Genomic DNA, 27,618 nt, shown 5'->3' with positions numbered 1-27,618 from the left:
CTGTAACCTCCAAGAGAGGGAGAGTCCCTCCTATTATCTCTGATAGAAAGTTCCAGAGCCTTAGTCAAAGCTGTTATAGAAGAGTAGGGAGAAAAAACTCAGACCAATGATTTTGTGAAAAAGGACCCTCGGGAAAAGTAGACAATTAGCTTTGATATGGCAATGATTTTTTTTTAGCTCACATACTATATGATGAAACTGCAAAAAAATAAAAATTAATGTATATTACTAAAAATGCATGCATATTTTGGAAGAGTATTGATACAAGAAAACTTGAACTATGGAAGTGTCTGGCCACGGGAACTTTTGCCAGAATGTGTGGGCTCTGCTATTTCTTCATGTGGAGGAGTGACAAGGACACTGTGTACTACAGTCTGTCCCAATCTCTCCAGAGTGGGTCACCTAACTTTGTGGGGTCCCTTTTCCAGTATCTGAGAATGTTGGAAAGCTTCTGGGGCCTTCTAGGTCTCTCCCATGTGTGTGTGCTGTGAACCTTACATTCAGGAAGTCCAGTGGATTTCAGGTCAGCAGTGACAGGGAACCTTTGTAACTCCAACACAGCCCCTCACTCTCCCTCACCACCACAGAGCTGAAGGTGTGCCCAGTGCCAAGAAGCCACCTGCCGTGTCAGCTACGAAGTTTCACTCTGGTTTCTGTAACCTGTGCCATCCTGTTTCCCTTCCTTGTTTTTGTGAATTTCAGAAATTAACACAAATATACCTGAAGGGGGAATCCATGGTTGGAAAAAGTCATTTAAAAATTCATGAAGAAGGGGCGCCTGTGTTGCTCAGTCAGTTAAGGGTCTGCCTTCAGCTCAGGTCATGATGCCAGGGCCCTGGGATCGAGCCCCGCATCAGGCTCCCTGCTCAGTGGGAAGCCTGCTTCTCCCTCTCCCACTCGCCCTGTTTGTGTTCCCTCTCACTGTCTCTCTCTCTCTCTCTTTCTGTCAAATAAATAAAACTTTTTTTCAAAATAAAAAAATAAAAATGCATGAAGGAGTGCTTAATTGGAAGTATTTTAATAAATATTTCATGGTAGTAACGAGCAATTCATCTGTTACAACACTGAAGACATAACTGTCCTCTAACACCCAGAGGCAGATTTCAGGAACATACGCAGTTCTTTTCTAAACAGCAACTTCAGTTTGGCAACAGCTGAGCTCAGATATTTAAGAAAAAAAAATAGTAAAACAGGTGTTTAGGGGAACAAAAGGTAAAATTAATGGGATCAAATTGTTAAAATGGAGAGTTAGATCCTGGTGTGCTTTTCGTTGTTGATAACTTTGAATGAAAGTACTGAAATCGTCTCACTGATGGTGTTTTCAGTGTTTGAACTTGTCAATTCTTAAACCTGGAATTTCTCACAAAGTTGTGCGTCGCTTTGGGTCTGAAAGGCACCTGCACAGCCCGATCTTCAGGACATTGCTAGGTCTGTTTGCCTTCAAGGTCAACAGTATTTGAGTTATGTGTTTGAGTACCTGCACCGACTTAATCTTAGACTTTGAAGTCTAGAACTTTAGATCTTGTGTGAGGGATTAAAGAATAGTCAGAATTGTGGCACAAAATATCAGAGTATCCAAAAGAGAGCCGGTTTATGTGTTGCCCATTTCAACTTCCCAATTCTTTGATGTTCTAGAAATCACACATGTAAATGTAAAATGTATATAGTATTGCTATATAGTGACAATGGAAAGCAGGCATTTTTAAAAAGAAAAGCTTATTATTGCTTAATAAGTAGATCCTGCTTACTGCTTTATCTAATGTTCCCAATCAGGAAAAAAAACCCAAATGATTTCAACTTTTCATACAAAACTTTTAGGGTCAATATTTCTCCTAGCCATTTTTTTTTTTTTTAATGAGGAGGGAGCTATACTTTATTTATTTTACTGAGATATGATTGACATAATATATTTCAACGGAAGATTTGATATTCATACGTAGCAGGAAATGGATGACCACGATAAGTCTAGTTAACATTGGTCAGCACAGTTATAGGTTTTTGTTTTTTTTGTGAGGGGAACTTGTACTTAGTTATTTTATAACTGCAAGTTTGTACCTTTTGACCGACCAGGTCTAACTCTTTTTTTTTTTTTTTTAAGATTTTTTTTTATTTGTTTGAGAGAAAGGGAGAGCAGAAATGGGGGGAGAGGCAGAGGGAGATGCAGACTCCCTGCTGGGCAGAGACACTCCCCCAATGTGGGGCTCGATCTCAGGACCCTGGGATCACACCTGAGCAGAAGGCAGACGTCTAACTGACTGAGCCACCCAGGTGCCACCCCAACATTTTCTTCTACCCTCTTTGGAAGCAAGAAAACATGAGGTCATTTTTGTCCTGTAGAAACTGTAGCCAGTGAGGGTCCTTGGTGATTGATTACTCCCACAGGGTGATGAGCCAGGCTATAAAAATATCTCAGGCACACAGCCCGGCCGTGCGCCAATGTCAGGCTGCTCCCCGATGACAGAGGGAAGTCTGTGGGAGAAGTCCTATTGCCCAAAGGCATGCATGGACTCCTCCGTGCACAAACACATTCTGAGCTGAGAAATCTAGATGGCCCAAAGGAAGATTTTCTTGCAAAACAGCGTGTCCCTCAAAACACGATTGTTTCTTGGTGGTGTTTTTCTTTTCAGTAAAAGATCTTTCGCCGAGTGCCTAAGCATTCTCAGAACAAACAAGGCTCTCAGCTCTGGCACAGCCCATTTCACTCTCCACCCCCAGCCTCCTCCTGTGAGTTGGAGATCTGATAGCCCAGCCTGAAGTTTGAGGCTCCCCGCGGCCACACCGCCCTTCGATGGGTGCCTCGTCGTGCCAGGAAAAAAAAAAAAAAAAAAAAAAAAAAGGAAAGAGAAAGAGTGGGCAGGTCTAGGTGAAGTCAGCCCAGTAAAGGTTCATAGCTGGGCGGTGACACCTTCTCACACTGCTCAAGAGATAATGCTTGTTCCCAGCGGCTGTCACGGTACTGGGAGTAAGAGGTGACCTGTTTATTTTTAGAAGGGGACAGTCATCATAGCTCGGCACTTAGCTTCATTCAAGGCGAGCAGGTGCTTTGGAAGTTTGTAAACACCTACTTTCTGAGTAAGGGAGGCGAGCTTCTTTCCAAAGAGGAAGGGACTTGACGACTGGGGAATCTTCCCCCCAATACTTGCTGGTGACAGGAGAGAAAGACTTCCTAGCTCACGAGTCTGCAGCCAGCCACTCGGTCAGTGTGTTCACAGGGCAGAAATGCCTGAAGCTGACGACTTTGGACCAGGCCAAAGGTAATTCTGAGATATATTTGCTTTTTCTCGAGTCTATTTTACTTGCTAGTTGTCTTTTTGAAAAACATTATCACTCATTTCGAAAGTAGTTTAAAATTAAAATGAAGAGGAATGCCATCCCTCATGCTCAGGACATGGAGTTTTCTGGAGCGCGAAGAGAGGAGCATAAAATTCACTTAGAAACACTTAGAAACATAAGCCAGTAAGTGTTGTTCTTGAACAAGGAAGGGGGTGGCCTGCATTTTTACAGACGTGTTTCCCCTTCTGTACCACACAGAAATTTACTTGAATTTTGTGGTGTTTGATTTTTAACTTGGCAGTTGTTGGAAATCGAAGCTGGTGACTATTTTATAAAATGTTAGAACATTCCTAATGGTTAAATAGGAGGTCAGTATATCAATTTTGACCTAACTACCCTTTTTTTCTGCCACAGTCCTTATCTTTGGCAAGGGGACCTATTGGCCCCCACATGCGGTACATTAATTGTATCAGTGTTTTTGATAACACTGAGCTCTAAGAAGGGGGAGAGAGCCAGGAAGAGAAGCAGGCAGTGCTAACATGGGCCTGGTGTGTGCCCATCAGGAAAGTCTCCATGTCTGGTCCCGTGGCTGTGTGCACAAAATTTGTATGAATCAGCTTCACTGGAATTCTAAGTAGGGACATTGAGATTCAGATATGAAGAAGAAAGAGAGCTAGCTGTGGGAAAAGGGGGGAGCGGTGCCTGGGCTAGGTTGGTTGAGTGTCCAGCTCTTGGTTTCAGCTCAGGTCACGATTTGGGGTCCTGGGATTGAGCCCCTTGTGGGGCTCCATGCTCAGTGGGGAGTCTGCTTGGGATTCTCTGTCTCTCACTCTGTCCCTCCCCACTCCCATGAGCCCACACGCATGCTTGCTCACGCTCTCAAATCAATTTTTAAGATTTCTTTAAAAAAAAAATAGGAAAAGGGGTTAAATGACAGTCTTACTGTCAGAAAAAGTAGAAACTGTTAATTTTTTAAGGAACAGGAATGTCCAAATATTTTATTGTCCTTCTATTAAAGATAAGCATCTGTTAAAGCCATAGCATAGGGAATATCATCAATGGTATTGTCCTAGTGTTGTGTGGTGACAGATGGAAGCTACACCTGTAACATATAGGCTTGTACAATCACTGTGTCATACACCTGAAGCTACTGTAACATTGATGTCAATCACACTCCCTCCAAAAAAGAAAAAAAGATACACATCCCTTTTCAGCCATGAGTGTGTGTGTGTGGTTGACTATAATCAGTTGCACTCCTCTCCTTAAAGGATTCTTTGTAGGTTTTGAGTCTTTATTTCTTCTGGCTTCCTTCCCCGTACATTAAAGGGGACACTCAGTTGACATTTGATTTAATAATGAAACACCTTTCTATATAAAATGAGACATTAAGTCAAATACTTGAAGATGACATTTATAAAAGTATCTAGATTTGGGACGACATGGACTGACCAGTTACAAAAACATTCTCAGAGAGATGCAGATGCCAGTCTAGGTTTGAGATGTTGGATTGATCTACTGCAACTGTGTTTCCACGAGAACACTTCTGAAAGCAGGACTATCTCTTTGTGTCTCTGTGTTCTGGCATTCCTGCCAACTCTCTGCATAGAATTTCACACAGGATAAGAACTTTTAATAAATACTTGTTGAATGTATTTATAAAGCATTTTAACACCTGCAGTAACTATCTAGGGAGCCTAATCATCTTAGAAACCGAAAAGAGAGATTTGCCAGAAATGTAGTAAAGATGACTTTAATGAAATGTAACATTATCACAGTTAAATTAAATAGTAAGCAATTTTTGATAATTACAAATATTTTGAATTAACTGTTTTAGATGTGAAGTGAACAAACATAAGATCTTTTTCTCAGAATGTTTTACTGGTTCCAAAGGATAAACAGACAAGAAGAAGACTGTAAGTATATATAATACACATATATCTAATAATAGCTATTACCAAGGACTAAAAATACATTTGCTGCAAATGGGAACCTCCCTGTCACTCCTCTGAAGTGGTGGACCCCTGCCCCCTTCTTATTTTGATGAGATAAATGCCAGCATTGAACAGTTGGTGGTTTTCTATACAATATACATTGTTTTACCTCTTTCCCCCCCCCCCCTTATCTGTGCAGAAAGTTAAAAAGGGCACCCCAGACAGAGGAAAATTTAGAGTGAGACCAGAAATAAAACATTACACTTGTGAGGGAATTTTATTCTTGCTAAATCTGAGATTGGACGCCATCGGATAACTTCTCTGCTGCCATGTCTGAAAGAGAACCAGTTATAGGCTTGGGTCTGCTGACCAGACTGGTTCTTGGTGCTCACATTTAGCAGGTTCTGGTTGAATTTCACATTCAGGCTTCTCCATGTTACTTTAGTCCCATTTGGCAATTTGGTGACCCGAATGGCTCTGAAACAGACAGGGAGCTCACTCCCAATTTAGTCTTGGAAATCAGTAGAAACCAAATGCTATGAAGCTGTAGGCACCGGAGGCCCAGGGGCTGCCAGGCACCGTGTTATGCTCACCAGATGGACGACAGTGAGCACGACTGCCAGGGAGGGGAGCGGACAGAGCAGAGACCCTCCTCCTCCTCGCTGTTTATGTCGTTGCCAGAAATAGACGCCCTTGGGAAGAACTTCCACAAACTCCGTGCCTCTGTCAAGGTCAGGAGCTGAGGGGAGAGGGTGTGAAAGATGGCATTCTACAGCGGGGTCGTGAAGGCAGAAACCCAAGCAGGAAGCCGGGAGAGCCTGGGGAGAAGGAAAAACATGGGGGCGGTAACCAAGGAGAGAGACGGGATCAAGAAATGTGAGGAAAATTACCCACGGGCCAGGAGCTGGCTCCGCATGGTCCCCTGCCCCTTAGGCTACCACGACTAAGCTTGGACCGTGTCCTGTCGTACAAGCACATCCGCAGGAGATCCCGCTGTCCGCACGCTCACTGGGTCCCTCCGTATGTGTTTATCAAGTGTGGCAGGGGAAGCCACGTGCTGTGCCCCAGGCGACAGGGTGATGGGCTGTACCCCTGCTTTCACGGGTCCTACTGTCCGAGCAGGGGAGACAGATACTTCACAAGTTGAAGAATAAGGAAAGAATTATTTTATTTATTTTTTATTTTTAAATCTTTTTTGATGTGTTCAATGATCCATGAGTTGCATATAACACCAATATCTTAGATAATATGGGCTAAAACTAGTAAGGCGGAATGCGTGGCAGGTGTGATAGGAAGGCCTCTCCGAGGAGGCGTCCTTGGGCCGAGATTTGAGGGAGCCAACCACGTGGGGGTGTGGGGAGAGCACAGTGGGGGAAGTGGACCCGGCACGGGCATAGACCCCGAGAGGGGCACACAGTGATGCCCAGGAACCGAGAGGCAGGGATGGAGGGCAGTGCACGGGAGGGAGACTAAGGCTCCCAAAGTTAGAGTCCAGGGTAGGAGGCTGGGTGTTACTCAGAGGTGAGAATTCCTTAGAGGGTTTGAAGCAAGGGGCTAGTGGTACAGGACCCCCATGTATTTCAGAGCATTATGAGGTAATACGCTTCTGTGGATTGGCCTGAGAACTTCAGAGCCATTTATAACGTCTCATGGGAGCATAGATTCTGAAGTGTAAAAATGCTAACTTTTGGTACACAGCAACAAGTTCATAAGGTGGAAATGGGCTGGGTAGGTATTTCAGCAATCATTTTAAGTTAGACATCAAGAGAATCCAAGGCTGCGGGTTGGTATGTTGGAAGCCAATGACAGCACTGTTGATGAGAGAGTAGCTTGTGATCCCTGTCAGGTGACAGATTACGGGGTCTCCCCACGTGGTGCTACAGACCCGTCCCAGGTGCTTGGACTTCCTATTGGGGGCCTTCCATCCCACAGAAAGACAGCGACTTCTGGCAGAGAGTCTGACACACTCTGAGTGTGCGACAGTCTCCGCTGTCGTTTTGTCTGGACAGGTGTCTCGTAAACCCCCAGTGAGGAAGGGCGATTGGCATCTTGCTAACTTAGGGCGCTGACAGGATGCCACCTTGCAAATTTCAGGTAGCTGTGGTTTTAGATTGTGCAGAATCCTCTGCTTATGTTTTATCCAGCTCTAACACGTCGCCGATGAATGGAGTATCATCGGAAGAACAGTGTGCCTTGTTAGCGATTCAGAAAAAAACACGTCAAATAATAATGCCCTGAAAAGCATTATTATTTGACGTGTCATGCTACGCAGTGAAGACTTTAAAAATTTGGTTGAAGCCGGCCACCGGGGCTCTAGAAGTCTCAGCGTCATAGCAGTTTCGCTCACTCACGGACTGTACTGTCCTGTTCTTGACTGGTCCACACAGCCATGAGGTGAAGGAGCTGCTCTCTGAAGGCAGGCAGCGGACAGTGTGCAGTGAGACCCAGAGTCCGATGGTGGCCGGACGCTTGGCACACAAGGAGGAAGGACAGAGTAGCGGGGAGTGCGTGAGAGGAGGAGGAAGGAGCCGCTCTTGCTGGCAGTTGCTGTGATGGTTAATGTTTAACAGCCAGCTCTCTAGGGGAAGGGAAGCTCTGATTTTTAGCCTTTTTCTCTTTTTTTCTTTTTAGATTTATTTGAGAGAGAGAGAGAGAGAGCAGGAGGTGGGAGGAACAGAGAGAGAGGAAGAAAGAGTCTTAGGCAGACTCCAAGCTGAGCGTGGAGCCCGATGTGGGGCTTGATCGCACAGACCCTGAGATCAGAAACTGAGTGAGACCGAGAGTCGGACCGTTACCCGACGGCGCCATCCAGACGTCCCTGATCCTTATCATTCATTGATGCCTCTTCAGGCTACCCACGTGAGGTCTCTGAAAGTGGAGCTGGGGAAGGATGCGCAGAATTGGTTCTCACACGCCGGGAGTCAACGCTAGCACGCAGAGTGACTGTGGTCGGAGGCAGGAGTTAGTGTGGATTCTCATAGTGCTGTTGCCTCTTCATTCATATTCTCCAGGGCATGCCAGGCCTTCAGGAAAGGTTTGTGGAAGGAATTCGTGATTCATTTCTCTTCCACCCTCCGGCATAGTCGTGGAAAATGTCTGTCGGTCACAGAACATGTTTACCACTTTTGAGATCCTGCTTTGAGCCAGCTGGGCTAATATTTGAAATTGATTAAGAACACAGAGAACAATACAGTCTGTCCTTGTTGCAAGCGAGCTGGTTTTGTGGGAGATCCCTTAATCACGGGTAACCAACAGCACGCTTCTCCACACCTCGCAGGCCCCCCAAAGCTTCCGCTAATCAAGCTCCTGATAAAGACAGGGTGACAGATCTTTGCCATCGCTAACATGTGACAGACATCTCTCGGGTTTCAAATGTCAGAGGAGGGCGACAGCCGCTGTCGTGGGACACAGAGAGGTGTCAAGAGGGCAAGCCCATTGCATCAGCTTCCCTTACTCCTACGCTTTTGTCCCCTCATGAGCGAGTCTGTGCCAAGGGCCGCTCCGTTGTCTTGTTCCTTTTCTTCACTGTGTAAATCTGGGTCCCATCGAAGGTATGTTGAGTGCAAAGGGCTTGCTGAGGGGAAATCTCATACGCAATGTTGTTTTCCATGAAATGTTACAACTTTCATTTGGGGAAATGAAAACAGTACGGAAGAAAGGAATGTGAAGAAGAAAGGATCATCTGTAATGTTATGACCTTAAAAGAAAAATCCTGTTATGTTTTATCTTCTAGTGCTTTGGACAGATTTTCTTGGCAGAATTATAGTAACTGTATATGATATATACAATTTTGTGTGTATATATATAATATATATAATTTTGTGTATATATATATATATCATATACAGTTACTATAATTCTGCCAAGAAAATCTGTGTGTATATATATATATAGCCTATATATGTATATAGGCTCATGAGCATTTTCTTAATGGCATATAAACACCTTGGAAGCATTTTTGAATGCCTTCAAAATAGTCTCATCTTTGGATTTCTCCCACATCTATTATTGCTATATAATTGAACATTGTTTTGCTGTGTAAATGTGAGATATACTGCTTTAGTTTTTCTGATTTGGGGAATGATTGATCAAAGGGTGTGAAATATGAGCTTCCAGTTTCCTGAGAACTGGGCCCAGAATCATTTCCACCATGTTCTGTTGGTCAAGCCACCAAGAAATCTAGATTTAAATAGAGAAGAAAATGGACCTCCCTTTTTCTTGGGAAGAATATCAAAGAATTTGGGGGCCTTATTTTAAAACTTCCAAAAAGAGGAAAAAAATGTTTACCTAATCTATGTTTTTATAAAATGTTTATCAACTATCATTTGAGAAGATATCGATGGTGAAACTTTTAACCTAACTCCCATTCCTGCTCTTAACTAATCACACACCAATGGCATCTTTTCCTAACAGAGGAACACTCCAATGCTGTAGTTTCTTGATGAGTACACTTACTTATATAGAATAATCTTCCAATCAAAGCTCCTGTCTTTAAGCATAAACACTTCACTATTTTAACCGTTCTGTAGAGTGACTAAAGGCAAGGTCTTGGAATTTTGCCAAGCTTTCTTCAGTCCTGGCCACTGGTGCCAACCTCACCATTTACTGGCTCGGTGACCTTGGGCAAGTTTCTTAACCTCTTACTTTATCAGTAAAATGGGGATGATAATATTTACTTTATGGATTTGTTTTATAGATCAGATATGGTAACCCACACTAAATATTTAGTGACTCACTCACGGTTAAGTCTTCAGAAAATAGTTAATAACAACAAAGCTTAACATAAGTTAAACATTGCCTGGAGCAGCACAAAACTCTCACTTTGGAGTGAAAACACCTCGAGCAGGTGTGGTCCAATCCTCGTGAATATCCTGATTGCAGTTGTGACCTGTGTGGAGGGTACGCAGTGGGCCATCCGGTCTCTCCAGGTGGTGGCCCTGGCCCGGGGAGATGCAGAATTGCCCACTGCCTTCCCAGCTGGTCAGGTCTAGGTGGTGTGTGTGTTCTTCCTGTTTGGAATAGGGCCATGGGGGTTGTGTGTTTGAGTCACAGTGTTCTGACCCTTCTTGGGATTGCTTTGGCCTGAGCAAGCATAGGTATTATTCTGTACACCAGAGTGGAGTGAAAGTATGTACCTCTTTTGGGGAAGTGAGGATGTCTTCCCAACCCTTCTGTCAGTGAGCAGAGTATCCACAAGAGGAAGTTCAGGTTCAAGACATGCACCTATCTCTTGTCCAAGTGGTTTGTTCTAGTCCCATAAGCACAGTGAATCTTGTAAGTGATCATATTTCCATCTCTGATTTAGCCAATTGGAGGTAAAAGTATAGCTCATCTCTAACAAGTATCTGGGGCCCTCTGGAACGCCCATATGGAACATTTCCATATGTTCTTCTGTCCCTGGGTCTTTTAGCCCCATTCCCTTGGAGGGCCACCTCCCGTCCCCATCTCAGCTGGTACCACGGTACCCAGCTGAGAGAATCTGTGGGGAGCTGGAGTCTGTCCCTGGCTCAGCCCCCAAGCTGTGTGCCCTGGTGTGGGGCTGCGTTTCTTGGGTGAAGGTGCACCATTTTGTTCAAATGCATCTCTTATTTCTCTATGTACTTAAAAAAAAAAAAAAAGATTTTATTTATTTATTTGACAGAGAGAGAGGGGGAGAGAGAGAAGGAACATAAGCAGGGGGAACAGGAGAGGGAGAATCAGGCTTCCCACCAAGCAGGGAGCCCAAAGCGGGGCTCGATCCCAGCACCCCCGGATGATGACCTGAGCCAAAGGCAGACACTTAACTACTGAGCCACCCAGGTGCTATACTTTTTTTTTTAAAAAGATTTTCAGAATTTATTTATTTATCTATTGGGGGGTGGGAAATGGGAGTGGGGGGAGGGGCAGAGGGAGAGAGAATCTCAAGTAGACTCCACACTAATTATGGAGCCCGACATGGGGCTCGATCTCACCACTGTGAAATCATGACCTGAGCTGAAATCAAGAGTCAGACGCTCAACCAACTGAGCCCCTGAAGCACCCCTTCTGTGTACTTTTACAAATGACCTCAAGTCCTTTTTGCACAAGAGTGAGATACAGCAGTTATGAAGAGAGTCGCCTCTGCCACCTGCCAACGCAGGTGGCAGATACACATACATGAAGAAACCAAACATCGAGGGTTCCGTCCACCTCACTTTTAACTTGGACCCAGAGGCAGAAGCTCTTCATTTCCAGAGGAGGCAGTTAAGGGAGGGAGACGGGGTGAAGGAAACCCAGTGCCTCAGTTTTGTGTCTGAGCAAAGAGAGCATCAGCTGGCAGGGCTTAAAGAGAGGTTGCTTTGAAAAAACAGTAATTTTCTTCGGCAAACTTCTCTTTCAACTAAAATCCAGGGATTTCAGTTTGTTTCTGAGGCTGACTGGGCACTGGCAGCCCAGTAAGAATGTGTAACAGGAACGAGCCCACACTCAGGAGGAAGGCCGTCCGGGCAGATGTGCAGGAGCGCCGTGTTTCCTTTTTCCCAGCTGTTCTTGCGAAACCCCCTGTGAACTGCGAATGGGAAAATATGGGGGCATATTGGCTTCTGGCTCTTTGGCCAGAGTCATGTTGCTTGATTCCATGTCTTCTGTGAGTGAGATAAAATCGGGCACGACGGGGCGCCTGGGTGGTTCAGTGGGTTAAAGCCTCTGCTTTCGGCTCAGGTCATGATCCCAGGGTCCTGGGATCGAGCCCCACATCGGGCTCTCTGCTCAGTGGGGAGCCTGCTTCCTCCTCTCTCTCTGCCTGCCTCTCTGCCTACTTGGGATCTCTCTCTGTTGAATAAATGAATAAAATCTTTAAAAAAAAAAAATCGGGCACGACATTCTACCCCTGCTCTTCCTGTCCCTGAACGTTTCCTACTTCTCCTCCACTCACCCTCGAATCCCTGGGCTCCCCGGGGACCTTCACAGGGTGAGAGGCCTGCTGTCTCTCTGGGTCCCTGGGCGTGGGGACACATGACAATCCGTCCAGGTCACAAAGTGTTCTGATGCTGAAGTTGGGAAACAGTGGGGTAAAGAGTGTCCCAGATGTCCCTGGAAGAAAGCACACGTTGGGGGCGGTCAGGAGGACAGGTGTGTGGCTGTGCCTCACATGGGCGAGCTAATCCTCTCAGCTGGAGTGACAGTCTTGGAAGGAGCCTCCTAGGAGCCTTCCAAGCCGAGCCAAACTCTCTGCCCTCCTCCAGCCTCATTTTTGCAAGGTGGGCCTGCCCAGCCACCGAGGGCTCTGAAGGATGTTGCTCTGTGGCTGTTAGCGGTCTTTGGGGAGGAATTGCCAGACTGTGAATTCTTTGCCTTGGGTGGGGGACGGGGAGGGGCAGGGGGTTGCTGTTGCAAGTGCCTGGTGGGGGGAGAGGTTAGGCAAAAACTCGAACCCCCAACATCCCTTCTCCCTGGTAACTGATTTGGGAAGGGTTGCTGTGTCTCAAGCATGGAGACTGGTGTTCCGATCTGGGCCCCACCCACACTGGTAGTGCCTAAAGAGTAGCACATAGTGATGGCCAGTGTGAGGTGGCCTCCTGGCTAGCTGTAAACAGAGCAAGCAGCTGTGTGCGGACCCTGCCCCGGCACTCAGGAGGTGACCTCTCGTGCTGGTGTTTCAGTGGGCATGTACGTGAATGCTTTTGTTTTTGTTTTTGTTTTTTTTAAGAAAACAAGCTCATCTATCAGTGGAGCATCTTCAAATTATGCCTATAAAAATTATACCTATGGGGCACCTGGGTGGCTCCATTGGTGAAGCATCTGCCATTGGCTCAGGTCATGATCCCAGGGTCTGGGATTGAGCCTCCCATTGGGCTCCCTGTTCAGTGGAGAGCCTGCTTCTCTCTCTGCCTCCGCCCCCTCCCCACTCGTGCATTCCCCCCCCTCATGTGCACACACTCTCAAATCTTAAAAAAAATTATACCCCTAAACTCCACTTTTCAATAAGGTGAGGGGATTGCAAATGAGGTTATATTTTTTGGAAATTCCTCGTGTCTACTTCCCAGAGCATATATATTCCTACGCAGAAATCCCAGATTATGTGGCATATGTATGTCTAAACGTGGCTTCCTTTTTCTAAAAAGTGAACAGAATGTTTCCGGAGTAGTTTGTAGCCTAAGTGGCAGATAACTTTCCTTCCAGAGTAATTAAGCTGAACATGAATTGTAAATAGTCATAGTTTGCCCATTCTGAAATATTTTGAAAACTTTCCTTCAGAAGCATATTTGTTTGTGCTAAGGAAGACTTTGAGATGCAGATTTCGTTATACAAGGAACATACATGTAGATAGAGGATAATCCTAGGATGAGTCTCTTGCTGAAACAAGAAGAGATCTGCTTAGTAAACTAAGACACAACAAACATTGGCACCGACAATACGAGAAGGAACTGGTAATTCCATTTTGGGCACAGCAGAGGGAAAAATGCGCCACTGTTGTGTTCCATGAGGCTAGTGTTGAGAGTTTGATGGCAAATGGCTTTATTCTCTTGTGCCAGCCCCAATAAACCAGAAACGGCGCCTGGAGCTCTGAGAAGGATTGTGAGTCCTTGTCGAGAAGGTTCTGGAAAGAGTGTTACAACACATCATTGCGGTCTGCCGTGCTCGGGAAGGGCAGAGCGGCTGTGTGAGTGATGCGGAGGATGTCAGGGCAGGGTGGGAGTAGGAACGCAGCAGTAATCTTTATTAACTTAGATAAACTTGGAAAGACTCAGACAGCCTCAAGGCTAATGATGGCACCTTGACTTTTTCCTTTCTGTTAGTTATTGGTGCTCTAAAGCTTGAGACCTTAGCAACTTTCCTTGGGAAAAATCTGAGGGGGAGATGCCTGTTGGCCGAAACCTGGATAAATTTCTAGAGCAAGGTGTATTTTGAGATCAGAAGGAAAACTTTCTTACTGTAATACTTTCAGTCAAATCCGGCATATGTAACAGCTTCACCGGTCATACGATAAGGAATCGTGTGCTTGTATTTCCTGTTTTATTAGCACTAAGGCTGTCTTTCATCTGACTACTGTCCAGTGGATTGGAGCTAGCAAGACCTGGGTTTTGATCCTGGTGCTGCCAGCTCTTGGCTGAGTCGACTTTCTAATCTGGAAAATGGGAGCAGTTTACCTGCTTTGTCAGATTGAAGTGAGGATTAGTGATAATGTAGTAAAACTCCTAATGCATTTCCTAGCATTCGGTACATGCACAATACACGGGGATGGGAGGCGGGCAGTGCAGGTGTTCGTATAGCAGAAGTTCTTGGGCTGGTTCCCACTTAGCTGGCCGAGTTAGTCAGTAGTTCCCATCACTGCCGCGTAGCCACACGGCTCGGGCCCGGGACGCCCAGAACTCAGCAGACCGGTGCAGCTAAGACGCCACATCGCCTCTGCAGCCTGTTTGTGTAGGTCAGACGTTTTCAGAGCACAGCCATGCTCTTGCATTTGCATACTGCTTCTGGCTGTGCCCCTGCTGTAAGGAGGAGTTGCTACTGGCCCTTTACAGAAGATGTCTCCTCCGGTATCTGCTTCCACCATTCGGGTTGCGGTCCCCGCCAAGTCAGCATGCGTGTCCTCTGGTCTCTCCAGGCGGCATTGTGGTTGCTATGGTAATGGCACCATTCTAATGACAAGTTATGTAAATGGATGAAATAAGAGGTCAAAGGGGTGTCTTTGTGGGAGATTCTGCTGGTGGTTCGGAGACACTCAGTTTCTTTTCCTCTGGGAGCAGCATCCCCGCTGGCGGATGATGACCGCCAGTCACTGAAGTTCATTTCCTGGGCTCTCTTGCAGCTATGCATGGCCCGAGTCTGTTCCAGCTGGCAGGAGGTGGATGGAAGCTTCCATGCCTCTCATGGGCATGACCTTCGGGAAAGCAGTGCTCTCTGCTTCCCTTTCCCCTTCCTGCTGCCTGCCGTGTGGATAATCACATGGATGGTGCGGTAGGAGCAGCGGTAACTGTCTTGGCCCATGCAGGGAAATGCGATGTGGAGACTATCTGAGCCAAAAAATACAAAGAACTTAGTTCTACTACGTTATGGAGATCCCATGTCAGCCCTGGGCCGTGCTGTGCATGAAGGAGAAATGAACTGCTCGTTTAAACCACTGTCACTTTGACATTCAGTAAACTAGGTGAACTTATATCCTGAGACAGCTGTTTACCTCTGTGAAAACTAAGTTCAAGGCATTGGAGAGAGCAAGGGAAGTCGCTCATAGCGCTTTAGGAAAAAATGTGGACAAACAACTTGAGATTAGGTTGGCGAGGGATGAATATAAAAATTGAGAACGGTCCTCTATGTGAGATGTTTGATTTGTCATTAATTTCTTGCTCCTCTTTCAAGAAGTGTAACTAGAAATCATGGCTAGTAATTAGGGGTGTGTTTTATGCCAGAACACCAGTCTGGGTTCCAAACCTGAAGTTATTTAGCAATGCCGTAGCCTGCCCAGCACATATAGGCAAGCTCATATTTACGGGATTGTGTGGAATGCCCCCAAGAGTGTCCCCAGCCAGCATTCGGGTTGTACCCGGAGTCTAAGAACCGTCATACCAACTTCTCATTAATATGGTTTAGAATTAACAGATAATTTATGCCATCCTAGAGAAGGGGAGGAAGATGTTACCTAATCCTTAAAGAGCAGCTAGAAGTGACCACCGTTGTTGTGATACATAAGGATGGGATAAGATAGCCCTTTTATTTATTTTTTTAAAAGATTTTATTGATTTATCTGACAGAGAGATAGAGCATAAGCAGGCAGAGCATCAGGCGGAAGGAGAGGGAGAAGCAGGCCCTCTGCAGGGAGCTCGATGCCGGGACTCAATCCCAGGACCCCGAGATTGTGACCTGAGCCAAAGGCAGATGCTTAATGGACTGAGCGACCCAGTGCCCCAAGATAGCCCTTTTAAAGCCCATGATGCTAATCTGAGAAAGGAAGATTGAAGCACTCCCACGTAATTAGGCCCTGACAGTAGCGACCACTGATCTGGGGAGCGGTGCCTTTACCTCTCTCCCCACCTTGGGATCTCCAGCAACATGTTTCCGATGAAATGGATCATAGGTTCCTCCTTGGACCAAACACAGGATTTCTACTTGTGTGTTTTACTGACTCTACAACAGCCGGTGAAGGCTGCACACGATGGAGCCTGCAGAAGCGCAGGCTGGTGGGGCGTCTGAACGCCCAGAAATCAGCAACCCCTTGTAAAGGAAGGACAGAATTCTTTACATGGCTTTCAGTTTCTCCATGGTAAGACCATACGCGTGTCACGTACCCTCCCCGCCTCAGAAGTGGAAGTAGACTGGGCCTTCTCGGCTGATTAGGAGGCCTGTTTGCTGGGAATGCCTTCTGGCCTGAGATCTGGCACGTGGACTTGAGTACCAGACGTGTTCCTAATAGCCACTATCTGTCAACCACTGTCTGTCAAAGATTCTCTTTCCCATCAATATCCCCAGGGGTGTTTTAAGGGATATCGCCAGCTTTAAAGAGCCCTCTCTCAAGTTAGTACAAATTTCTCGGCATGTTCTTGACGGGAGAACATAATAGTATTTATTTAACAGCAGTAGAGGACTTACTCAGGGTCAGCTTTGCGCGTAACCTGGGAATGGACAGACCGCTTGCGGAGTTTAAAATCCTTGAGCAGAAGGTGTTGACTATCCATCCCATCCAGGAGCACTCCACTTCGTGTTCACGGACCCTCTGATTTCCTAGTTATTCCAAAGCTGAGCATGATCCCACAAGGGATCCCAGGAAACCCAAGCTCCTTCTGTGAAGGAGTCAGGCCTCCGAGTAGTCTCCCCGGGACTTCTGGGTTCACCATGCCACTGGTCTGTGTGTCATTATAACCCCTCCATTCTTTTGCCATAATTTGTTTTTAAAAAATGTTAATTTCATTTGCTCTTGTGATTGTGAACAGTTGATTCTCAACTGAATTCACAGAGTCGATTCATTCCTGGCCTTGCTAGCTGTATATTCAAAGTAAACTTAATTTTTAGGTGAACTGAATCATACACTTAGCATCCGAGGTGTGTGCTGGCTATGCTGTGTAGACAGGTTACCCAGACCGTGCTGGACCTGGATAATTTTGTTAAAGATGACATAGTTTCAAAAGCACAAGGCCTTTTTTGTATATAACACAAGTGATAATGGCATGTATCTTTCTTTAAAAACAACTCGTTTTGAGGTCGCCTGGGTGGCCAAGTGGGTTAAAGCCCCTGCCTTCAGCTCGGGTCACGATCCCAGGGTCCTGGGCTCTCTGCTCAGCTCTCTCTGCTTCCTTCTCTCTCTCTGCCTACTTGTGATCTCTCTCTGTGCGTCAAATAAATAAAAAATCTTAAAAAAAAAAAACCTCGTTTTTATAGAGGCCAACGTTTTTATGAGCCATTTTTTCCATTTCTCGAAAATGCATCATGGTAACACAAGCTAGAAAATAAAGAGAAGAAACGTGTGCGATAGGTTCGATTCTGATGAAAATATAGGAAGCATTGATTATCTTTCAAGGCAATGGTTAAAGGTTATATATCCGTCTGTGTCTTCCATTGTGTGTTTATTTAAAATAGTGTTTGTGTAGTTCGTAGTAACCAGTGATTTTCTTGGGCCATCTGGCTCTGTTGGCTCTATTTGGGCTGCTGTGGCCAGTTCCCTGAGGACTCATTACGTCTATGGCTCTCACGTAAGGTTGTGAGCTCCCAAGCAGGTCAGGATGAAATGTTTAGCCACCACTTAATTGATCCACTTTGCTGGGTGGAGACAACCTGTGGAATGTCCAGGCCCAGTTACATGCGATTTCCTGGTAGTTCGGTCCTTGTGGTCTGGGTAGTTCTCCAGTAGGAGCGGCAAATGCCCGAGCTTGACCAAAGAGCTATTCATCTTGCTAAAGGATCTGACCAAGTCTGCTTCACAAACCTAACGTGGGAAGTACAAGCAGAAAATGGACGATGACTAAAAAAGAACGCGAACTCATAATAAACTACGCAACACACTTTGCTAACCAGCACATCCATGAACAAGGACCCGGAGTGAGTAAGGGGCATGGATAGAACGTCCTGCCAGAGGAACGTGCGCTAGCTGTGAACAATGCGTCACTTTGCCGGGACAACTGTCAGAGTGAAGATGATGTCCTAGAAATGGTGAGACTATCGGGCAAGCCGCTGATCTCCAGCATGCCGGCTTGGCCGCCACGCCACGCAGGAAGCGCACGTGGCAGCCGTCGGTTCTCCTGCACACCCCTGACGGCGGCTGGACTGGGGAGGCAGAGGGCGATGTCTGCACCAGGTACAACTGGAGGAGGACAGAGAAGATGGGTGCGCCGCTCGCCGGCATCGCCAGGCTCAGCCCAGCTCACTCGCATTGCGTTTATTTGCACCAGGTTACTTTTCATGGGAGAACGCTAATTTTTAAAAAAAATAAGTTTCACCTGGGTGGCTCAGTGGGTTAAAGCCTCTGCCTTCAGCTCAGGTCATGATCTCAGAGTCCTGGGATCGAGCCCCGCATCGGGCTCTCTGCTCAGTGGGGAGCCTGCTTCTCCCTCTGTCTCTGCCTGCCTCTCTGCCTGCTTGTGATCTCTCTGCCAAATAAATAAATAAAATCTTTTAAAAAATAAAAAATAAAGTTTCCTGAGGAAATTATTAATGTGCACAAAAACAAAGTGTTGGAGGAACTCCTTAAATCTTTCTACATAAAATACACGAAGATGATTATCTAACGACTGTTCATGAGGAAGTCTTCACAGGGCACCTCCTTTTCAGCCTGTTATTTGCTAAATTCCTGTTGCTGTGACACGCATGTGAGGAAGTGGCGGGCAATGCCTTCCTGTGGAAAACTCTCTCTTAACCCAGACAGGCTGGATTAATTCATTTTTATAATTCTGTTGCCCTAGAGCACCTCTCAGCAGGAGATCTGACTTGTGGGCCTTTGTCCTCACTCCGTACTGTCGGCCACTGCCCGCCCTCCGAGGCAGACACCTCCGGAGAAGCACAGTTCAGGCACCGTATCCGCTTCTGGCTTCTCTCCCACACACCCTTCCGCCTCACGGGTATTCTTTCCAGATCCCACAGCACGTCAGGAAGGTCACCCACATCATTCTCTGCCTTTCTTTCTTTCTTTAAAGATTTATTTATTTTAGAGAGAGTACGGTTGGGGAAAGGGGCAGAGGGAGAGAGAGAGAGAGCAAAGCAGACCTCCCTGCCCCCGCTGAGCACAGAGCGTAACGTGGGGCTCGATCTCAGGACCCTGAGATCATGACCTGAGCTGGAATCCAGGGTCAGACGCTTAACTGACTGAGCCCCCCAGGCTCCTCCGTCGTCCTAGCTTGTGCCCTCCACACCCCCGGATACATGCCTGTCTTCCTTGCGCGCTGTTGTGGAGGACTGAGTCATACTCATTTACTGTGAGTGGTAGTCATACAAAAACTGGGTCTCAAAATCTGCTTTTTTTTTTTTTTTTAACAAGTATTAAGACATCATAATGAGGGGTGTCTGGGTGCCTCAGTCATTAAGCCTCTGCCTCTGGCTCAGGTCATGATCCCAGGGTCCTGGGATCGAGCCCCACATCGGGCTCCCTGCTCAGCGGGGAGCCTGCTTCTCCCTCTCCCACTCCCCCTGCCTGTGTTCCCTCTCTCACTGTGTCTCTCTCTGTCAAATAAATAAATAAATCTTGGGGGAAAAAAAAAAGGACATCATAATGAGATTCTTGTATTTTCTATGAGTGATAAGAAAGATCCCTCTGGTAAGGGGATGTTCCTTTAAAAGCCACTGATGTCCTTCAGTGACTGGCTTATATGTGTGTGGGAGAGAAGTATTCTTTAAAAGGACTGAGGTGGGAACGTGGCCTATGATTTAACAGTCCAGCACCTTGAATGATTATCTCAGTGACAGATAGACACTCCAGGGTATGCCTGTTATCCGAACAAATTCCCCAAGCAAAATTCAGTTTAACTGGCCTTCATAATAAGAGCACTTGGGAGAAACTTGGTCATTCAGCCTGTCCGGCTTGTGTCTGTGTATTCAGGCCCAGTGCAATGGGTAGGTCTCTAGAAAGTAAAAGTAGGAACTGTATTGTCAATAAAGATGTTTGCACGGTAAGCAATATGTTCTTTAGGATTGTCCCAGAGATTTTGGTTTCCTATAACTAGGCCACAGGCAAAAGGAACAGGGGAGGGACATTTGCTTTTGACTCCAACTAGAGCGAATCCTGGATTGTATTTCGTTGGAAATGGTGAGTCCTGAGTAGAATGCACAGGAAGGCTTAGATCCGAATTAGCAAACTTGCCTCTCAGTCACCATCTGTTTCCCTTGTGAAATGTTTCTTGACTCTCAGATGTGATTCGTCCTTTAGGGATAAAGTAGAAACCTTTTCTGCCCTCAAGGATCATGACGGAAGCCCATCTTGGCATTCCCAAAGAAAGGGCGTTTAATCTCCTGCCTGTCTCAAGTAGGTGCTTGTTCCCAGCTAGTAGCAGAATTTAAATTGTTCATGTCTGAGCTGCTGAAAGTCTGCTGGTTGAGAAGCTAACAAAATTGAAGATGCTGAAAACTAACGTATAACTGGCGTGTGTTCATGGAAATCCGAATAACACAAGAAGTGGCGTGATGGCAGTTGAGGGCCAACCTTCTGGATGTTCTCGGTGGACTGGACGCGCTAATGGTCTCCACCCTGGGGAAGAGAGAGCGCTCAGATTGAGCTGGAAGGGGAAAGGAATAGTTTCACGCAACAACAGATACTTGATTCCTTTGAAACTTGGTATAAAAAGAGAGCCCCAAATAGAACACCAAGTTGTCCCGGGGAAGGCGAGGCTCCGCTTCTCAGACCAGCGGGAACTGAGCTCAGGGGGCGCCTCCTGGTCTCGGGCCCTAGGAGGACGTGCTCACGTGGCTCATCGGCCCGCGGAAGGGAAGGTTTCAAGTTGAGTGCTATGTAATTTCTTAATCTCGTGTTTGCTTATTTAATCCCCCGGCTGACACATCTTATTTGCTTTGTCATGGTTCTAATTCTGTGAGTGTTGGTGCAGAGAAACAGATCTCTGTTTTTATTTTGTTTCTCTGCCGACATACCCTCACGCAAACACGCGTGCCCTCGGAGCCGCGCCTTATGTATCCGCAGGATTAAGAAAAATTCTAACACATGGCACTAAGAAATGTTAAAATCTGTAACTAGATATTGACTGACCTTTCTAAGAAAAATTCGACAGGAATGAACATCAACAGATGTTCTCTCCCGGCAGAGAGCATGAGACCGTTAGTCACTAGCTGAGAATGAAAAGCTGCAGAGGGCTCCAAGCCCAGGCGTATTTATAGGGGTGATGGTTGAAGGAGCTGTGTGTCACGGTTGCTAGGGGACAGCTTAGGTTATAACCGATCCCTTTTTTTAAAGTAGGGGATGTGGACATAGTTAACTTTCTGAAAACCATTGTTTCGTTTCTATTTCCAACTCCTAAAAATAAAAATGAAAACCAATAGTGTGACCTAAGTTATATTTCCTGGGGGTAGGGGTAGTGTGACGGACTCCTAAACAACTCTGGAAATGAGTATTGTAATATGGGTTCCTGGAGATACGGAAAGTCTAAAAAGTGATTAGAAGCGGGAGTGCACGTGTGTGTCTGGGTACTTGAGAGGAAATGGTGTCTGATAATGTTTTCCAGTGAACTGTGGTTGCCCGACAGAAACAAAAAGGGACTCCTTTTCCTCTGTCCCAGGCGAAGGTGGGATATTCGTTGATCTTTGCATTCTGGCCCATTCAACTAGATGGGGCCCCAGTCCTGTTCTCTGTGGGTGTCACAAATGCCCTCGCGTCCTGTGAGGGTCATGTCTGCAGAAGGTGCTCGCAGGTTCGGGGATACCCAGGGAGAAGTCAAACATTGGGACCCAAGTTTTGCCAGAAGGAATTCCGCACAAAATAAGATTTCCAATTCAGAATGTTTCTTGGAATGAATGAGACATATCTACCCTACTTACCCAATTTTGAAGGCAGTTTAACTCTCTATTTGCAAGAAAAAAAAAAGTAGAAACTATTCCATATAAATGCAAATAGGTCTCCAAATTATCAGGGCCCTTTGTCTATTATTTTGTATGTGTTTACATGTCTAAAGGGATCCATGCTGATTATTGCTGATCTAGAATGTACAGAAACATTCAGATAAGTCGACAAAAATGCACGGTCACTGAAGACCCACAGCTAACTCCTTCTGATATTTTCTTCCTTTAATATTCTTTATTGCTCATGCTTATTCAGTGTTTTATTGCCTCATAGATGTCAGGCTCTGTCAGCTGCTGGAGACAGAGCCGTGCCCTTGAATTCCTTTATGGAATTTGAAGTTTAATGGGGAAGTCAATTCGGCAGATGTAAATTAACCACAACTGATCATTGCTACCAAAGGAAACGAGGAGATGCCCTGGCTGGCAGCAACACTCCTCCTCACCCTGCTTTCTCTTGGGCAAACTGGAGGGACTCCAGTCCCTGCCTTGCAGGTGTGGTGCTGATGGGGCAGGGGGCGGGCCGGGGGTGGCCGGGGAGGGCTCGGTGAGAAAAAGCCCGGAGTGTCCGGCGCCGGAAGGCTCAACCCGCAGGAACCACGGTCATGACTGTCACTGCCACACGCTGTGGCATCCCTTTGTGGAGCCTTAGAAAGGGTTGAGGTCGTGGAGACAGAGGACAGGCTCCTGAGCTCCTCGGTCCTCCGTGTCCCCCGGGAACTAGAGCTGCTTTTTGGAACTTCTGTGTCTGTAGCTTGGCGTGTAGGGATCCCTAATCCTTCCCTTGTTGCGGCTCCGCTCTGCTTCCCTGCTCGGCTCGGACATGACCCCACGTTCCAGCCCAGTCTTCTTCCCCATCTCACCGCACGTCCCGAGCGTTCTCAGCCCCATGGGGCATAGCCTGGTCCGTCGGGGATGAGTTCTGTGACCTTGAGTCGGGTAGTTCGTGTGCGCAGGCCTCTCCGGGAAGACAGCCCGATAAATAGTGTCTCGCACAAGGTGGGCCGTGGGGACTGGACAGGACCACAGGTTTACAGCAGGCGGAACAGCACCTCGCCCCTGCTGAGTGTTAGCGATGACTCGTACTTCACATTCCTGTTACCCCCGTGACATGAATTATTACTCTACTGCCTTGACGGGAATTATTCAGTCTTTCCATTTTACTAAACATTGTCTCCTGAATAAAACTATCATACTTGGATGCCTGGGTGGCTCAGTCGGTAGAGTGCCTACCTTCAGCTTGGGTGGTGATCCCGGGGTTCTGGGATCGAGTCCTGCATCAGGCTCTCTGCTCAGTGGGGAGTCTGCATCTCCCTCTGCCCCCCCACCCCCCGCTTGTGTCACTCACTCGCTCTCTCTTTCCCTCTTGCAAAAATAAAACAAAAATCTCTAATAAACTGTCATACTGAGCTCAATAATCTTATTCCATAGCTCTTTTTAAATAGTTGTTTCTGCCTTATAATTTAAAACATATTCTAGGGGCACCTGGGTGGCTCAGTGGGTTAAGCCGCTGCCTTCAGCTCAGGTCATGGTCTCAGGGTCCTGGGATCGAGCCCCACATCAGGCTCTTTGCTCAGCAGGGAGCTTGCGTCCCCCTCTCTCTCTCTGCTTGCTTCTCTGCCTACCTGAGATCTTCCTCTGTCAAATAAATAAATAAAATCTTAAAAAAATATATTCTATTTCTCCACTGCCCCCTACTGAAAAATAGAGCACTTTAGGTTGGGTTGGAAATGCCCGAAGCCAAACTGAAACCAGCTTAAGCACAAGGGAGTGGGTTTCCAGGAAGGGGTGTCCATGGATGGCATCAAAAGCTCCAGAAGTAGGCAAAAGGATTGGAGCTTGGATATATTTTTAAAAATCTATCTATCTATATATCTATATATTTTGTTTGTTTAGAAAAATTAATTTGTTATTAAATAACCTTTTGACTTCAGTTCCCGAGTTTAGGCTAAAAAGATCGGTTGTCCTGTAAAGCGCAGGATGACGTCAGGGACGTCTTGGGCTCTCCTTGCACATCCGATCCCCAGCTTTTAGTTCTCTTTGTTCCCCATTGGCCATTGACACAAGTACATGCCATTTTATAAAGGTGAGTTTCACGTATCACGAGGGTGTGTGACTGTGCAATTATTTGGGGTCACATGTAAACTTTCACGGACTCCTGGAATCACCGTGGGAAGCGCGGAGCCAGGAAGGGAGCCTGACGGCAGGTTCTCTGTACTCAGCGCGGGTTTGTGGAGACGAGCGGAAGGAAAACGGTACAGAGAGAGGTGACGGGTGCTCTGCCGAGACGCCTTTGTGCAGCCCGGTATTTTCTGGTGCTCAAAGACTTTGGGCAAGAGAGATGAAGCAGGCTGTGACACAGGCTCTTACTGAATTACAGTCTATTTTTAAAGAGCACGGGAGTGTCCCCATTTCTCAGTCTTACAGAACCCCCTAACGGAGGAGACGGTGTGCTGCTTTCAGAAACTAAAGTGCCTCAGGTTAAATCTCTGTGGCCGCTAAACTGCACAGAGACAAATTTGACTTTAAATATAAAATTGAGACATGATTTAGGAATATGTTTTTTTTTAAAGGAATAAAAAGTACACAATCATTTAAAAGCCAGATACAAAGTAACATAAAATCACTCAGACCCCAGTTTGAACATGTGCATTACTTGGTTCTTAACAGAACTCCCCACTCTGTGTTCCCACAATAACACAGTGAGATTGCTTTAAATTGGTTTAATCCTTTCAAAGCTTGCTTATAAGGCTTTTATGATCAGAGCAGCATTTAGTTGAGGACTAATTTTTCTGTTACCAAGGCAAAACCCTTCTGAGAATTCTATCCAGTGTCTGTGAATTCTGAGGTTTTCCATTCTGGTCGGTGAGACTGGACATCATTCCCAGCCCTGTGTGAGCGCAGGACTCTGCTCCCCGTCACCCCTTCTGCTGGCTTGTTCTTGGCCTCCAGGTCCCTCATGCACCTTGACCGTGGCCCTCAGCTGAAGACCCAGATCCCAGCACATGGCAGCGGGTCTCTCTGCAAGCCTGACTGCCCCACACTCTGTCCTGTCATCTCTAACCTCTTTGGTCTTCAGTTTGGACCCCGAGTTCTGTCTCCTCAGCTCTGGCCATCCCTGGGATTCACCGAGTTGCCCTTCCCTACTCTGTGGCCTGGAAACTCAAGGACAATCACAGGACTCACCACCTTGCAGAGATCGACATCCTTTCTTTGGGTCCAGGATCCTGAAAATTGTTGTTTCCTGTATCTTGTCTTCCTTCCTTCCTTCCTTCCACTGTTGTTTCAGATGGGAGGCAGGTTGGATCCCCCGTGTATCATCTTGCCTAAAGCCAAGTCTCCTCTGGTCTCTGTTTTTGAACCAGGAATTCTGTGTAACTTCCTCATGGGGTATTTCTTGCTGTGGCTCTTTGGGTAAGAAATACTTGCCTCAGAAGCACTTGGGATGGTCATTAAAGATGCAGATTTCTGAGCTTTCCCCAAGGCCTGCTCCATCAAAATCTCTGGATTGAGGTCCAGGAGGCCACTGTTTAAATAGTGCCCTGGGGGGTTCACACACTCAATTTGGGAAGTGTCTAAAGGGATTCATTTGGCCAGACCCCCTAATGTATAGGCTTGAATGTATTTGACTGGGGACATGGAGGCAGAAAGAAGGGATGTTGGTTTCCTGTTCCACTAGGAAGTGGCAGCTCCTTCTTGGATGAAGTGGGCGCGCTTGTCTAAGGAGCCATCTTCCTTGTTTTTACTCTGCTTGGACTGTCCCAGGCAGGTAGCAGCATAAATCCCACAGCTGCTGAAAAAGCACCTCATCGGGCTCAAGGTTCTTTGGTAAATAATTGCTTACCTTGACCGTAAATAGTGTCCTTTGCTGAAAATCTGTCCCTTAGTTTTTGTTCAGAAGAAGATGGTGACAAAATGAAATCTGCCAAGGCCCTAGTTTCAGGAGCTTTTTTGGAAAGCACTGCGTGTCTGCAGATCCTTGGGCAAAGGCCTGTGTGAAAGCCCCGAGGGGCCAGGGAGTTGTGAACTTGAACTGGATTCACTGAGAATGTGGGAAGCTAGGGATAACTGAAATGAGGGAGGGACTCTTAACTGGTCCTTATCTTGTGGCTGGAGTGTGCGGAGTTTCATTCCTTAATGAGGGCAGGAGTGACAGAGAAAGCTGGAACCAGGGAGGGGGTGAGGGGCAGGGAACAAAGACCCTTAATGGGAAATGCATGTTCTCTCTAAAACTAAAGAGAAAAGAGATGAACCTTCTTTGGTTTTATACTGAAGCCATTGGTAATTTGCTCCCTCAGATGAGCCTCAATCACAGAAGACTCAGACTCTGGTTAAGAACTCAGTAAAGCGGGTCCCCTGGGTAGCTCAGTCGTTAAGCGTCTGCCTTTGGCTCAGGTCATGATCCCAGGGTCCTGGGATCAAGCCCCACATCGGGCTCCCTGCTCAGCGGGAAGCCTGCTTCTCCCTCTCCTACTCCCCCTCCTTGTGTTCCCTCTCTCGCTGTGTCTGTCAAATGAATAAGTAAAATCTTAAAAAAAAAAAAAAAAAAAAAAAAAAGAACTCAGTAAAGCTTCAAACTGTTTTTAAGCCTCCTTTTCTCGTTATATTGCATGCTGATCAGCACCAAGGATGGTGGGAAGACCGCCACACACACTGCGTAAAAGATCTGTCTCCCCAGCATCATCTGATACTCACAGGAGATCCTTTCTCTGGTTATGTGTTCCCTGGACGAGGCTCTCCAGGAAAACCTAGAGTTTCATGATGGAGCAACTGTGTGTGTGTGTGTGTGTGTGTGTGTGTGTGCGCCCGTCACCTGTATTAAAACATCTCCCCGCCACCAAGCGAGAATCTTAGTTTCCACTGAGTGTTTGGATTCTGCCCGCCAAGCTCTTCTGTGCCTGGAAAGGATGGGTCCTCACTGATGCCATGCTGGTATTGGTCAGTCGCAGCTCAACCCTCCCGACTCTGGAAAGCAGTGAGAGGGAACATGGAGTGTTCTTCCTTGTCCTAAATTATATGTAGACTTTCAAAAGGAGGTCATCGAATTTATCCATTCTTTGAAGAATCCATTCTTTGTCTTAAAACAAAGAGAGTGACTGGAAACCAGGAGTCTTGGCCTCGGGTCTTGGCTCTGCCCTGAACTAGTTCAGAAAACTTGGGTTTCACTTTCCTCATCCACAAAAAAGTTCACTCATGAACAAAAAAGTTCACTTCAAATGCCCTATTTCATTCTGAATTATTCAACTATATTAGATATTATTCAATTATATGTTATGTACCCTTTTTCCCTGAATAGAAATGTGGTGAAATGATATACATTAATGGCAAACGGTATACAATGGAAGACTGTAGCAATGTATATTCCAGTGGGGCTCAGAATTATTTGCTCAACTGTTTAAAACTATTATGAAACTCCCAGAGAGTGACTTTTCTAGATCCATGTTTCATGTACTTTTTTAAAGATGTACTTACTTCT

The 27,618-nt window shown here is 46.3% G+C and overlaps 1 protein-coding gene across 3 annotated transcripts in view; it reads left to right on the top strand.

Annotated features, from left to right (window-relative positions):
- The window catches only part of RETREG1 (reticulophagy regulator 1), a 127,372-nt gene that overhangs the window by 83,106 nt on the left and 16,648 nt on the right, over positions 1–27,618 (top strand). The window contains exon 1 of one of the 3 annotated variants that reach the window (XM_059416932.1): positions 2,483–3,254. The exons of the other annotated variants lie outside the window; for them this stretch is intronic. Coding sequence (XP_059272915.1) covers positions 3,220–3,254 — 35 coding nt within the window. The 5' untranslated portion in view covers positions 2,483–3,219. Of the gene's footprint in view, positions 1–2,482; positions 3,255–27,618 lie in introns of those variants that run through there. 3 annotated transcript variants of the gene reach the window in all.

This window comes from Mustela nigripes, chromosome 12 (assembly GCF_022355385.1).
Source record: "Mustela nigripes isolate SB6536 chromosome 12, MUSNIG.SB6536, whole genome shotgun sequence".
In the NCBI taxonomy this organism is placed as follows: domain Eukaryota; kingdom Metazoa; phylum Chordata; class Mammalia; order Carnivora; family Mustelidae; genus Mustela; species Mustela nigripes.
Note: the sequence above shows the minus strand (reverse complement) of the source record. Positions and strands in the feature narration are given on the sequence as shown.